Raw genomic sequence first — 12,081 nt, 5'->3', positions numbered from 1 at the left:
ATGAGCAGATATATATACATATATATATATATATATATATATATATAATATTATATATGAGAGGAAAAAAAACAGTGTTCACAAGGATAAAGTCCAATTTCAACTAAAAAGATATCAAGAGACAGCTAGCGTAATTGTAGGTTTTTAATGATTAATGAAGAGAGGCGGCTTTGGTAGGTAAAGAGGAGCCATTATCATCATAATGAATGCAATGGACATTGGAGTATAGCTCCTCCGCACATTGTGCGGACAAGACACCAGTCTAGTCATGCGAGGCCTATGAGTCTAAGCAAGTTTTGGAAACAAGCTGTTGTGCTGCTTTCTACTTTCTAGCGCGCGGTGGCCACATAATTAGTAGAATGGATCTGGATCGATCATGCTCTTAACAAAATATTATTGAATTTAAAACATTTAACCAAGCAATATATAACCACTGAGGTGCTGGCCCAGTACAGTTTTGGAGATCATTCTTTCCTCTTTTGTACGAAGTCAATGCTTCAAAACGGTTTGTCTTTTTAGTAAATTTGTAAACTAAAATATTTTGGGAACTTTTATATGCTAGCGCTTTGGTGGAGTTGTGGTTACGAACCATCCCTCCTCACTCCGAACATGTCTAAGTGAGTGGGAATCTTTATGGTCACGTTCAAAAGAAAAGCTATACTAACCACCACTCCTCACTCTGAGATTTAAAAGAAAAAAAAACCCAACAAATATACACCATAGGGAATCTCTGCCAACAATTCTTAATCGTGTATAATATTGTTTATATAAGTTATATAGGTTTTGTTTAAATGGTGAGTTGAGATATATTTTTTAATATTATTATTATTTTAAAATTTAAAAAGGTTAAATTATTTATTATATTTTATATAAAAATTTTAAAAAATTATAATAATAAAATAAGATGAGATGAAATACTATTCAAACAATGTCTTAACTTTTGTTTCTTTTTAATGAATTAAATCTGATACAATACGTAAAGCATGCTGTTTTATATTGGCCCTTGTGAATATAAGGATAATAAGATGCCCCCGCCCCATATTCGAAACGAGGGTAATCTCCGCATGGCCAGGCCCATATGGCCTACAAAACATGGGCCGAAGCATTTGAGTGTTTAGCACTACGCTACACTCTGGGCTAAGGAGCGGCCCAACTTTGGAGGAAAATTATGGGATCATTCATAAACGAAAGAATCCGCTGCGTGGAGTGCAAGTGATCTGGCTCATCCGCTGGGACACCCTGCGTTCAAGTTACGCTCTCGTTGGTTGTCTAAAACAAGTACAGAGGAATCGAAGGACGATGTTGAGTGGTCCTACATAATCCATCGCAGGATGCCCTGATGAACAAAGATTTGATCTCAGAGTAGGGACGTGACGACAATGACGGAAGCTTGCATCCGCGCCGTCGTTGAATCTGTCCACTCGAGTTCCAATCAGGCTGTTCTCTATCTCGCCGGCGGAGCCTCTCTGGTCTCTCTCTCTCTCTCCATAATATGTGTCTATGCTAAATAAAAATGAATGAATGAATGGGTTTTTCATTAATCGATGATAGAATATATCCTCAGGTTATAGGGTGGTTGCTGTCGGTGCCTGGAGCTTCAAATACAGTCCTTGAAACCGTGGTACCATATTCCCGAATGTCCATGATCCAATTACTTGGCAAGGTTGTTAAACTTTTTCGTGGTTTCCATCTTTTATCCAATTGTCAATTGAATTTTGTAGTTCATTGGATTTATTTTTGTTTGAAATTTTGTTGTAGATTCCGGCTCGGTTTTGTAGCCAACAAACGGCAGAAGAAATGGCTTTGTTGTCTTATAATCGCGCACTCAAGCTCTCTAGGCCGGGTCAGTAATGGTCCTGAGAATATGTTCGCTTCCTGAAATGACATAATAGTTGTAGTAATTGGTATTCATATATGGTTTTTCAGCTTATAGCGTGCTTAATTAATTGGTCATTTTATTCCTTTTAAGTGATAAAAGTACTGTTCCAATAATTAAAAGTTCTCCGTAGTAATATGTCTTTTCGAGAGGATGGTATTGTTCAAAATTATAATGCAAAAAGCAGCTACTGAATCGGTATTCGGAGCTTGTCACAACATTTTTAGGCATGGCCGATAATCAGTGTAGGCTTCCAATTTTGATAGGCTTACAACATTTAATTAAAAGTTAAAACATTCAGATTGTGTCCAACTCTGATTAGTTTAGGCATGTGTGGATGTGGATTAAGAAGGAGCAAGCAAAAATGTATCTACTCTGCAACCACAACCAGAAATCAGTCAATTATTATTGCAAAAATATTTCTTAGTCGACAATCTCTGTCTTGCAAAACTTTGAAACTCTTGGAATTTTGATTTTGTTTCAAGCTGTTGTAATTTTAATTAAGAGATTTCAATGATTTGACTTTGGAAGAATTTTTACTACGGACTATTATTATGATTGATATTCTCAAGTTTCGCAAACTGTTTATTCATGTGTCGATGTGGATTAAGGAGCAAGTAAAAAGTTTCTCATTAATTTTCAATGCAAGATGCTGCAGCCAGAAATCAGTCGATTATTATTGCAAAAATACTTCTTAAGTTTTATGGGGATTTGTCCCTTTCTTTGACTCTCCTTGATGGTCAATAATGACTAATTCCGGCACTTCTTGCTGGAATTAATCCCGTCCTTTCTTTCTGCCTAATCAGGAAATCATTTCTTTCTGTTAATCTTTTTATTTTCTTTTGAGAGGTGGGATTGATGTTGAGCTCCAGATGTTTGAAGGTGGAATTGAAGACTTTTGCCTTTTCAATTGAGGGTGGAAGTTTCATTCTCATTATTCAGAGGAGCAGAAGGGTGGTCTTCTCTTAGTGTGGTGATGGTGTCATGGGTGGTTAAGGTGATGGAGGATTGCTTTGCTCACCCTTGGCATGATGGTTTTGTCAGAAAGTTGCGAGACGGCCATGTTGTCCTTATTATATCCAGTGACATGCCAATGAACGAATATGGGAATGGGAATAAGAGGGGTTCGCAATTTGTTTCTCTTAGTGTGTCGACGGTGTCATGGGTGGTTAAGGTGATGGAGGATTGCTTTGCTCACCCTTGGTGATGGTTTTGTCAGAAAGTTGTGGGATGGCCATCGTGTCCTTATTATCCAGCAACATGCCAATTTGAGGGGTTATTTCTTGCTTTTGAATGAATATGGGAATTGGAATAAGAGGGGTTCTCTGATTATTCCCGAAGGTTTGCAGGTAGAGGCTGGGGAAGGCTTCGTGTTTCAATGCTTGCACAGTTGTTGGCTCTAAGTTCTTTGTTATGGTAGATGAAAACAAAGCTCAAAATGATCTGGCCATTCAAGCTTAGGTTCAGTATAGGGAGGGATCTGATGGGTTGTTGCCTCCGGGGAGGCCCCCCCTTTCGAAGGGTGCTTCATATGTATTGGTCTTGAAGAAACCGGCATGTATTCCGGCAAGAAATATTTCACAAAGTGGGGAGGGTGATAGTTAGAGGAAGGGGAAGGTTATTAGCATGATGCTCAAAATGGTCGTGGCTTCCATCACATGTTGACAAGTGGCATCACAAGGAGGAATGTGGGGTGGGCGGTTCATATTTTGTGGGTATCTCGACGGTGGGAGAAGTTGAAGGGGTGTTGTGGGCTACCAGAGTTGAGCTATCAAGTGTCATGGGGAAGATTAAAGGTTTAATGACTAAAATAGATAGGGGCTTGAATCTGTTTATGGGCCTGAGTAGTGGGATAAGTGGCCCACTTTACTTAGGGGAGGTTTGGATAGTGAGTTGATATGAGATGAAAGTTAAATAAAATATTGTTAGAATGTTAATTTTTAATATTATTTTTATTTTGGGATTTGAAAAAATTGAATTGTTTATTGTATTTTGTATGAAAATTTATGAAAGTTGTAATAATTAGATAAGATGAAATGAGTTAGGATGAGTTTTGAATCCAAACCTCTTCTTAGGTGCCATTTGGATATTGAGTTGAGATGAGATGAATTAAGATGAAAGTTGAAAATTGAATAAAATATGATTAGAATATTATTTTTTAGTATTATTATTGTTTTGAAAATTAAAAAAGTTGAATTTTTTATTACATTTTGTGTGAAAATTTGAAAAAATTATAATATTGAGATGATATGAGATTAAATACTTTCACTATCCAAATGGGGCCTTAATGCTATGTTCATTGCACTTATTCCTAAAAAAGTTGGGTCTGTGGAGGTGAAGGATTTTAGTCCCATTAGTTTTATTAGTAGTGTACAAGATCATTTCCAAAGTGCCTGCCAACCATTTGGGGCTAGTTATGGGGAAGATCATCAACAAATTTCAAAATGCCTTTGTCAAGGGAAGACAAATACTTGACTCTGTTCTTATTGCTAATGAGTGCATGCAGAGTAGAATTAGAGGCTGTGTTCCTGGCATCCTTTGTAAATTGGGACATGGAGAAGGCTTTTGACCATGTCAACTGGGATTTTTTCAGTCTATTCCCTTGGTAGGTATGGTTTTGGGGAAAGGTGGTGTAATTGGATGAAGCATTGCATATCTACAGTTAGATTTTTGGTCTTGGTTAATGGCACACAAGCTGGGTTTTTTAACAACTCCCGGGGATTGAGACAAGGGGATTCACTGTCCCCTTTCCTCTTTGTTTTAGTTATGGATGTGTTGAGCAGAATGTTGAAGGCGGCGGCGGATAGGGGATTCATCTCAGGCTTTTCGGTGGGCAGTCTTTCGTATGGCAGCATTAATGTTTCTCATTTACTCTATGCAAATGACACTTTGATCCTTTATGAGCCAAATTCTGATCAGATCCGCTCTTTACGGGCTCTCTTGATACGTTTTAAAGTCGTATCCAGCTTAAAAGGTGAACCTATCAAAGTCTGAAATGATCCTTGTAGGTATGGTCAATAATCTAGGGGAATTGACTGATATTTTGGGTTGCAAAGTCTCTAGCTTGCCTATGAAGTATCTTGGAATTCCTTTGGGGGCACCTCATAAATCCAAGGCAATTTGGAACGGGATTATAGAGAAGATTGAATGTTGATTGGCTGGTTGGAAAATGATTTATTTGTCCAAAGGTGGTAGAATCAGTTTAATCAAGAGCACCTTATCTAATATTCCAACCTATTTCCTATCTATTTTTCCTTTGCTTGCAGGAGTGGCTAATAGAATGGAAAGGATATTTCGTGCTTTCTTGTGGGGCGGAATGGAGAATGAGAAGAAATTCTATTTGCTTAAGTGAGATAAGATTTGTACTCCTCTTTCATTGGGAGGTTTGGGGGTTAGAAATTTGAAAACTTTCAATAAGGCACTTTTAGGGAAATGGCTGTGGAGGTATCTGTAGCATCTAGAAGGGGATGCTCTTTGGAGGATTGTTATTGATGCCAAGTATGGGAGTACTTGGGGTGGTTGGTGCTCCAATGAAGTAAGAGGGGCATATGGTGCGTGAGTGTGGAAATTGATTCATAATGGATGGGGGGAGTTCTTCAGATTCAGATTTGAGGTGGGTAGGGGAAACCGGATCAGTTTTTGGCATGACTTATGGTGTGGGGATGGGGCCTTGAAGAATGTTTTCTCCTTTCTCTTTAGAATTGCTTTGAATAAAGGTGCTTCCATGGCTGATTACATGGATAACACTGCTGGATTTATTTAGTGGTCAGTAAGCTTTATTAGAGACATCCAGGATTGGGAAGTGGGAGACATTACTGATTTTTACAGCTTGCTTTAAATATAAAATCTGGAGGGGAGGATAGATTACTTTGGAATCAGTTTGGTAATAAGAAATTCTTGGTTAGATTGTTGTACAAGGTCTTGGCATCACATTCTTCTACTAAATTTTTTCCTTGGAAAAATATTTGGAGATGCAAGGTGCCTCTTAAGGTGGCTTTCTTTGTGTGGTTGGCTTCTCACAGGAAAATTCTTACCATCGATAAGTTGAGAAAGTGCGGTATTGTTGCAATGGATTGGTGCTTTCGGTGCAAATAATGTGGCGAATTGGTGGATCATCTTCTCCTTCATTGTGATGTGTTGAAGGCTTTGTGGGACAAGGTCTTTGCTAAGGTGGGAACTGCTTGGGTGATGCCCAAGAGTGTGGTGAACTTTTTGGCGTGTTGGAGAGGGATTCTAGGAAATCGACAAATTGCAACCGCTTGGAAGATAGTACCTCTGTCTTATGTGGTGCATATGGAATGAGAGGAATGGGCTCTGTTTTGAGTGTAGAGAACGATCAGTGGAAGGGATTAGATCTTTCTTTTTCTTACTTTGCTGCTTTGGGCCTCGGTTATTGCAATGGATGGGAATAGTCTTAATTTCTTTTGTACTGTTTTTCAGGGTTAGCTTGTAATTAGGTGTCTTTCTCTTGTACACTTCATGTGTATTTGGGCTATGCCTAATTATGTGATTTAATAACCTTCTTAGTTATAAAAAAAAAAAAAAAAAATTCTTAATTGATGATCCTTGTTTTGCATAATTTTGAAACTCCTGGATTTTTTATTTTGTTTCAAGCTGTTGTAGTTTTAATCGCGAGATTTCCATGATTTAACTTTTGCACAAATTATATACTGGACCATTTTTACCATTGACATTCTTAAGTTTCAGAAGCTGGGCTTACATGTTTCTTTTCCACATATTTCAGTCTCTTATTTATTTCACTCCTTCCCCACCTTTCTAAACTGGGTTTGGCCAGAACTGCCCCCAGACTCCCTCCAGAGCTTTACATTGGCATTATCAGTTTGAGAATTAAATGTTTAACAACCTTGCTAATCTTGTGCTTATATGGCCTTTATTTGTCCAATCAATAGGTTATCCAGTTGTTGGTTTGGGTTTTACCGGTTCTTTGGCTAGCACAAGCCCAAAACTTGGGGACCATCGGTATGTTCTATCTCATTTTTAGTATCAAGAAGAAAGATCATGGATGAACAGACAGGAACTCATTCCCTCTTGTGAATAAGCCTCTTTTTAGAGCAGTGAATTGCATTTCTTATTTTCAAGAAAAATTGGAACCTTAATAGATTCATGGGTTTTATGAACATAAAATTATTTAACTAACTTAGGCTTCTTTATCTAACTATTCAGTACAAATTATGCCTTCCATTAGCACACTTCTCCGCTTTCTATCTACTAAATAGTCAGATACTAAATAGTCATATTGATATAGTTGTTGTTAAGAGAAGACTAAAAAGGATCGAACTACCTACTCATTATTTGGAGGTGAATCGTAGAACACCAAAAGCTGTGGTATCTTATGGACCTAACATGGGTCACATCCCTCATGACATAAGATTGAAAGATCTAAACCTTCCTCTTCGGAGCAGATTCGGACATAACAAATACATATAAAGATCGGCGTAGTCGCTCATGGGTACATATCTATCCGTATAGAGGATAGTCTGAACTTAATAGAATGGCTTTCGGTTTTTTGCACCCTGTTTTGGTCTTGCAGCTATTAATAAAAGAGAAATACTTTAGGCATTGACAAGGATAATCTCGGCTAGAGATTGGAATTAAATCATATTTAGAATATTACTGTTGGTCTTGCAAGTTTATTTTTGAAGTTACTTTTTTAATATTCATTTGTTGAAAATTTCTGACCTGGCTTCTTCTTCTTCTTCTTCTTCTTTTTTTTTTTTTTTTTTTTTTTTTTTTTTTTAAATTTTAAATTCCTGATCTTGTAGTATGTAGAATTCTTTTTTTGCGAGGTTCCTCCTGATATGAGATATTTTATTTATTTTGTGAGCTTTTTGTTTCATCATCATATACAGGTTTTGCTTGTCAACGAGGACAGCTGACTGGCTTTGGGTATCTACAGTTACACTGTCAAAGGTATTTATGGTATAATTTAGGTTCTCATCTAATTGTAATTATGTGACATGTATTTATATCCTGTTACTTGACTAATATAGGGTTTGCGAACTAGAGAGCAAGAAGACAAGGTTTCAAGTCATATTTTACTTAAGGTATGTGTTGAATGTAAAGATGATAATCAAGTCTAATCATTCAAATATATGATATTTAAGGAGCTAATTGCTTCTATTTCCTTTGCCAATAATGTGTTTCTCTGCTTATTTTTGAGAAAAGGATTTTTTGGCAACAGAATGCATTCCCTTTGTTTCGTTGCAACCGGTTTTTCTAAACATGACATGCTTGATCTAGCTCGTCAATTTGTTCCTTATATTTTCGCTAAAATACTCTTGCATTTTAATTAGACTCTTATTTTTTGGTTACAGGCAATGGCAAATGCATGCGGAGTTACAGCGACATTTGATACTGGATTGACAGAATCTGATGTATCTGATGAATGTGAAAAGTATTTCGATGAAGATCAACAATTGGAGCAACTTATAAATGGGCAAATATGCTTTAAGATCTATCCATTTCCAAGCGGTATTACCTTTGGCTCATATCAATCCCGATTAGTATAGTGAATTTTGGTTTTTGTTTTCTGTCAATCATCTAGGAACTGTTTTGCAGACACAAATACATCAAGCAGTGAAAGGAAGATAATTCTATCTGGTTCTTTCAATCCGTTACATGATGGCCACCTCAAGCTCTTGGAAGTTGCTGCTAGGTATATTGATTATATTCTAGAAGCTATCACATTTTAGACGGCTGGTTTCCAGAAAGTTGCATGTGCTAGCTATCCTTCACATTGATTGTGCTATCCTTTGGTATCGGGAGGATTCTCATGTTGCTAGAAACTAGTAGAGACTATGATTTCTCTTTTCGGAGACTGTGAGCTTTGTTTTGGGAGGGGTAGTATTGGTTTTACTTTTTTCTTCCTTTTTTTGGGCCATTTGAGCTCAACAAAGCCTTAACTGACAACTCTCTTTCATACAACTTTTCTGTTTTTGTAACCCCTAGGGGTTGGCTCAAATGGTAAAGGCCTTGGTCTTGGTGGTATGCTCCCTCCAAGTCTAAGGTTTGAATCCTCTTAAATGCAAACAATTTCTAGGGGCCATTGGATTGGGGGGAACTTCCCCTTGAATTACCCTAGGTGCACTTGCAGAAAACTCCTTGCCGAGGGCCTGTGCACCCTCTGGATTAGTCGAGATTTTGTTCTCGGACACCCGGTGCCAATAAAAAAAAAAAAAAAAAAATTTGTTGTTGTTGTTGTTGCGACTTTTATGTTTCTTCTGGGGTCTCGCTAATATATGGCCTGTATGGTCCTTGAGATTTCATTATGGTGTTTTGGTTGGCCTAGGCTGGTTACCAATTATATTCACATGTTTAATCTGCTTTTAAGATAAAATAAAAAAGATAACCATTGAATCTTAGAAAACTAGCAACTGGAAAAGAGCTTATGTCTCTTACTGCAATTGGCTAATGACTAATTTGTCCTTTTTCCTGAACTTTTACTTTAGTTAAGTGACTAAATACCAGACATGGAATATACGAAACATTCCAAAAAATGTAATGAATGATCACAGTGCAAATCAAAATGAGAATGTGGGATATAAATTTGTTTTGAAGACTGTTGGGTTTTCTCCTTAAGGAAACCTTCAAGAAATTGGTTTCTAGTTTAAACATTTACAAACAACTCACAGACTATGTTTCCCAATGCTAATGAATATATGAAACACTTATCATCTATTTTACTTATCTTTTGTGCAGCATTTGTGGTGACGGATATCCATGTTTTGAAATATCTGCAGTTAATGCAGACAAACCTCCACTATCAGTATCCCAAATCAAAGATCGTGTCAAGCAGTTTGAAAAATTTGGTGAGAGATTCTCTATATAGTTTCACTGGTTTCGTATACATACATATTTATGCTGATCTAGGATTGATACGACTGCAGAAAGGCCTTATTTATCGAAAAACTGGTATTTCTGTCAAAATGACTACATGTCGGTGATTGGCCTGTGATTCGTTTGGTGTTCTATCAGAATTCCATGGTCTAACAATATATTTTTCTTATTGGAAAACAATTTGCAATTATTCTCAAATTTTCGTTAAACTGATTGTTGTTCAGGATAGTGGCTCTATATCTAAAATATTTCCCAGCTTCCTAATGATCTCTCTCTTTGAATGACAGGGAAGAAGGTAATTATATCCAATCAGCCCTTTTTTTATAAGAAAGCTGAACTATTTCCAGGCAGTGCTTTTGTAATTGGTGCTGACACTGCAGCAAGGTTAATTAATGTACGGTAATTTTAAGCTTACTTGCCTGACATATGGTTCATTTATATCATTATCATCATCATTGTTTTCTATTTCAATGGAAGTAAAGCAGATGTTATTAAATCACATTCTCTGATATATCCATCTAGCTAAGATTTTCATTTGTTTGAACCTCTTTTCCTTGAAATCAATTTCTGGTGTCTGGTTTTTGAGAAGAATGCAATTACTTTCATATATTTTGCTCCTAGGAAAATCTCTGGATCTTTTGTCCTCCACATGGGGCTGTGACTACTGGGCAAAATTATGTTATCTTGTATATATTGTTTTCTCAATCTATTAGCTAGCATTTAGAGGAAGACTGTAGTTTTGAGTTTGGGAAGACCAATAAAACAACTTATATGGAATCTGGCCTGCTCGGTGGTGTAAAAAATAGGAAGAAATAAGATTTCAGAGAAATTTCAAACAATCCCCTGAATTTGATTTAATGGGTGCCCAACTTTTAACGACTTGGTTACATGTAAACAATCCACATAAAAATTGCAGAAAACTGTTAAAATAAGTTCAGACAAGATTGATAAAAGAAAAAGGTTCGTACAATAAATTTATAAATCCAATCACGTTTGAACTTTAGAGAATAGTTGCTGCTTTATTAATTTGAGACAAATATGTTCAGTTACATAAAGTAAATACTAAAAACAATTGATAAAACCTGCAAAATCTTATTTATAAGAAGGAAGAAACACTTTCAGTCTGATAAATTTAAGACCAGGGGAAGCTTCTTTGACGAAACTTGCACTTAAATCTCCCCAGAACATATTTATCAAAAAATCTCCCCAGAACATACGGTGAAGGTGATATAGAAAAGCAGTAGAAAATAGAACCTTTAAGATTGAGATTTTTTAAGAAGTTTATGTTTAGTTGTTTCATGGGAGTAGATATTGTGGAGGTTGAAGCACCACATTGCATGATGATTTAGCATCTTTTTACCAAAACATACATATATTGCCTTTTCAGCCCAAATACTATGATGGAAACTACAAGAAGATGCTAGAGATACTCCTTGGATGTAAGAACACTGGATGCACTTTCCTCGTGGGTGGTCGTAATGTTGATGGTACTTTCAAGGTATGACTGCACATGTATGCACACTAGTTTCTCATCGATCTTATTTCTGGTCAAGATTTCATTTTCATGAATGCCGATGTATAAACCTTCTGTAGGTTCTTGAAGACTTGGACATTCCAGAAGAGTTAAGAGACATGTTTATATCAATACCAGAAGAGAGGTTCCGCATGGATATATCTTCCACTGAGATAAGGAAAAGTCTTAGAATCTAATTTCTCTTACTCTGGCTGCAACCTTCAGGCACGACGAATAATCTTTAGTGTTGAAAATGATTATTATATCCATGTGAATGGTGCAATTCCTAAACAGAAAAACAAGCTTACATATCATGTCAGCTACTGATTGATCTACTGATCCAGACAATGTCTGACTGCAATTATAATCTAACCGAGGTAATTTACTTCTTGAGTGTAGTGTTGGGTGATACAATACCACTTGGATAAGGATGCTAACCCAAATATCAATTAATAGCTTACCCTAGGAAATAGAAACATCGACCATTAACATGCTCAGGAAAATTCAAATGACTTAAAACCTTGCTCAGAAAATTAAGAAATATCACTTGCTACCTTGCTTAGGAAAATAATATCATCATTTATACCTTGCTCTGGAGGAAAAAGAAGTATCAATAAATACCTTTTCTTTTTAAATTCGTATCAATTAAGATAGATGCTTGGTCTGGTCTTATAGAAAAAATTTTATAAATTAACGTAACTTGATATGGTACGATCGATTACAAAGTATATTTTGTTGTAAAGTAGATATAACGTATCACTTTAAGTCACGTCAATATGTAAACTCTATTTGTACGATCTTTATATAGACCTAGCACTTGAAGATCAGGGTCTTG

General features: G+C 36.4%; 1 protein-coding gene across 2 annotated transcripts; it reads left to right on the top strand.

The window, feature by feature from the left end:
- Positions 1-1,201: 1,201 nt before the first annotated feature.
- Positions 1,202-11,618, top strand: LOC122311821. Of its 2 annotated transcripts, none has more exons than XM_043126538.1 (12): positions 1,202-1,469; positions 1,565-1,663; positions 1,759-1,843; positions 6,787-6,856; positions 7,747-7,807; positions 7,888-7,941; positions 8,212-8,368; positions 8,456-8,552; positions 9,596-9,705; positions 10,021-10,028; positions 11,121-11,231; positions 11,327-11,618. In XM_043126538.1, the coding sequence occupies exons 1-12, from the start codon at positions 1,380-1,382 to the stop codon at positions 11,441-11,443; spliced, it is 1,059 nt and encodes a 352-aa protein (XP_042982472.1). In that variant the 5' UTR covers positions 1,202-1,379; the 3' UTR covers positions 11,444-11,618. The 2 variants fall into 2 exon arrangements, with proteins under 2 accessions (XP_042982472.1, XP_042982471.1); XM_043126537.1 differs by having other exon boundaries at positions 1,204-1,469; positions 10,021-10,127.
- The last annotated feature ends 463 nt before the right edge of the window (positions 11,619-12,081 follow it).

Source organism: Carya illinoinensis, chromosome 5 (assembly GCF_018687715.1).
Source record: "Carya illinoinensis cultivar Pawnee chromosome 5, C.illinoinensisPawnee_v1, whole genome shotgun sequence".
Lineage (NCBI taxonomy): Eukaryota > Viridiplantae > Streptophyta > Magnoliopsida > Fagales > Juglandaceae > Carya > Carya illinoinensis.
Note: the sequence above shows the minus strand (reverse complement) of the source record. Positions and strands in the feature narration are given on the sequence as shown.

What these genes read in the sequence shown, in the direction of transcription:
- LOC122311821 (XM_043126537.1), top strand. Translation starts at nt 1,380, where the DNA reads ATGACGGAAGCTTGCATCCGCGCCGTCGTTGAATCTGTCCACTCGAGT. An exon ending in ACTCAAGCTCTCTAGGCCGG is followed by an intron (nt 1,844 to 6,786) that starts GTCAGTAATGGT and finishes TCCAATCAATAG; the next exon opens with GTTATCCAGTTGTTGGTTTG. An exon ending in CAAGCAGTTTGAAAAATTTG is followed by an intron (nt 9,706 to 10,020) that starts GTGAGAGATTCT and finishes TTTGAATGACAG; the next exon opens with GGAAGAAGGTAATTATATCC.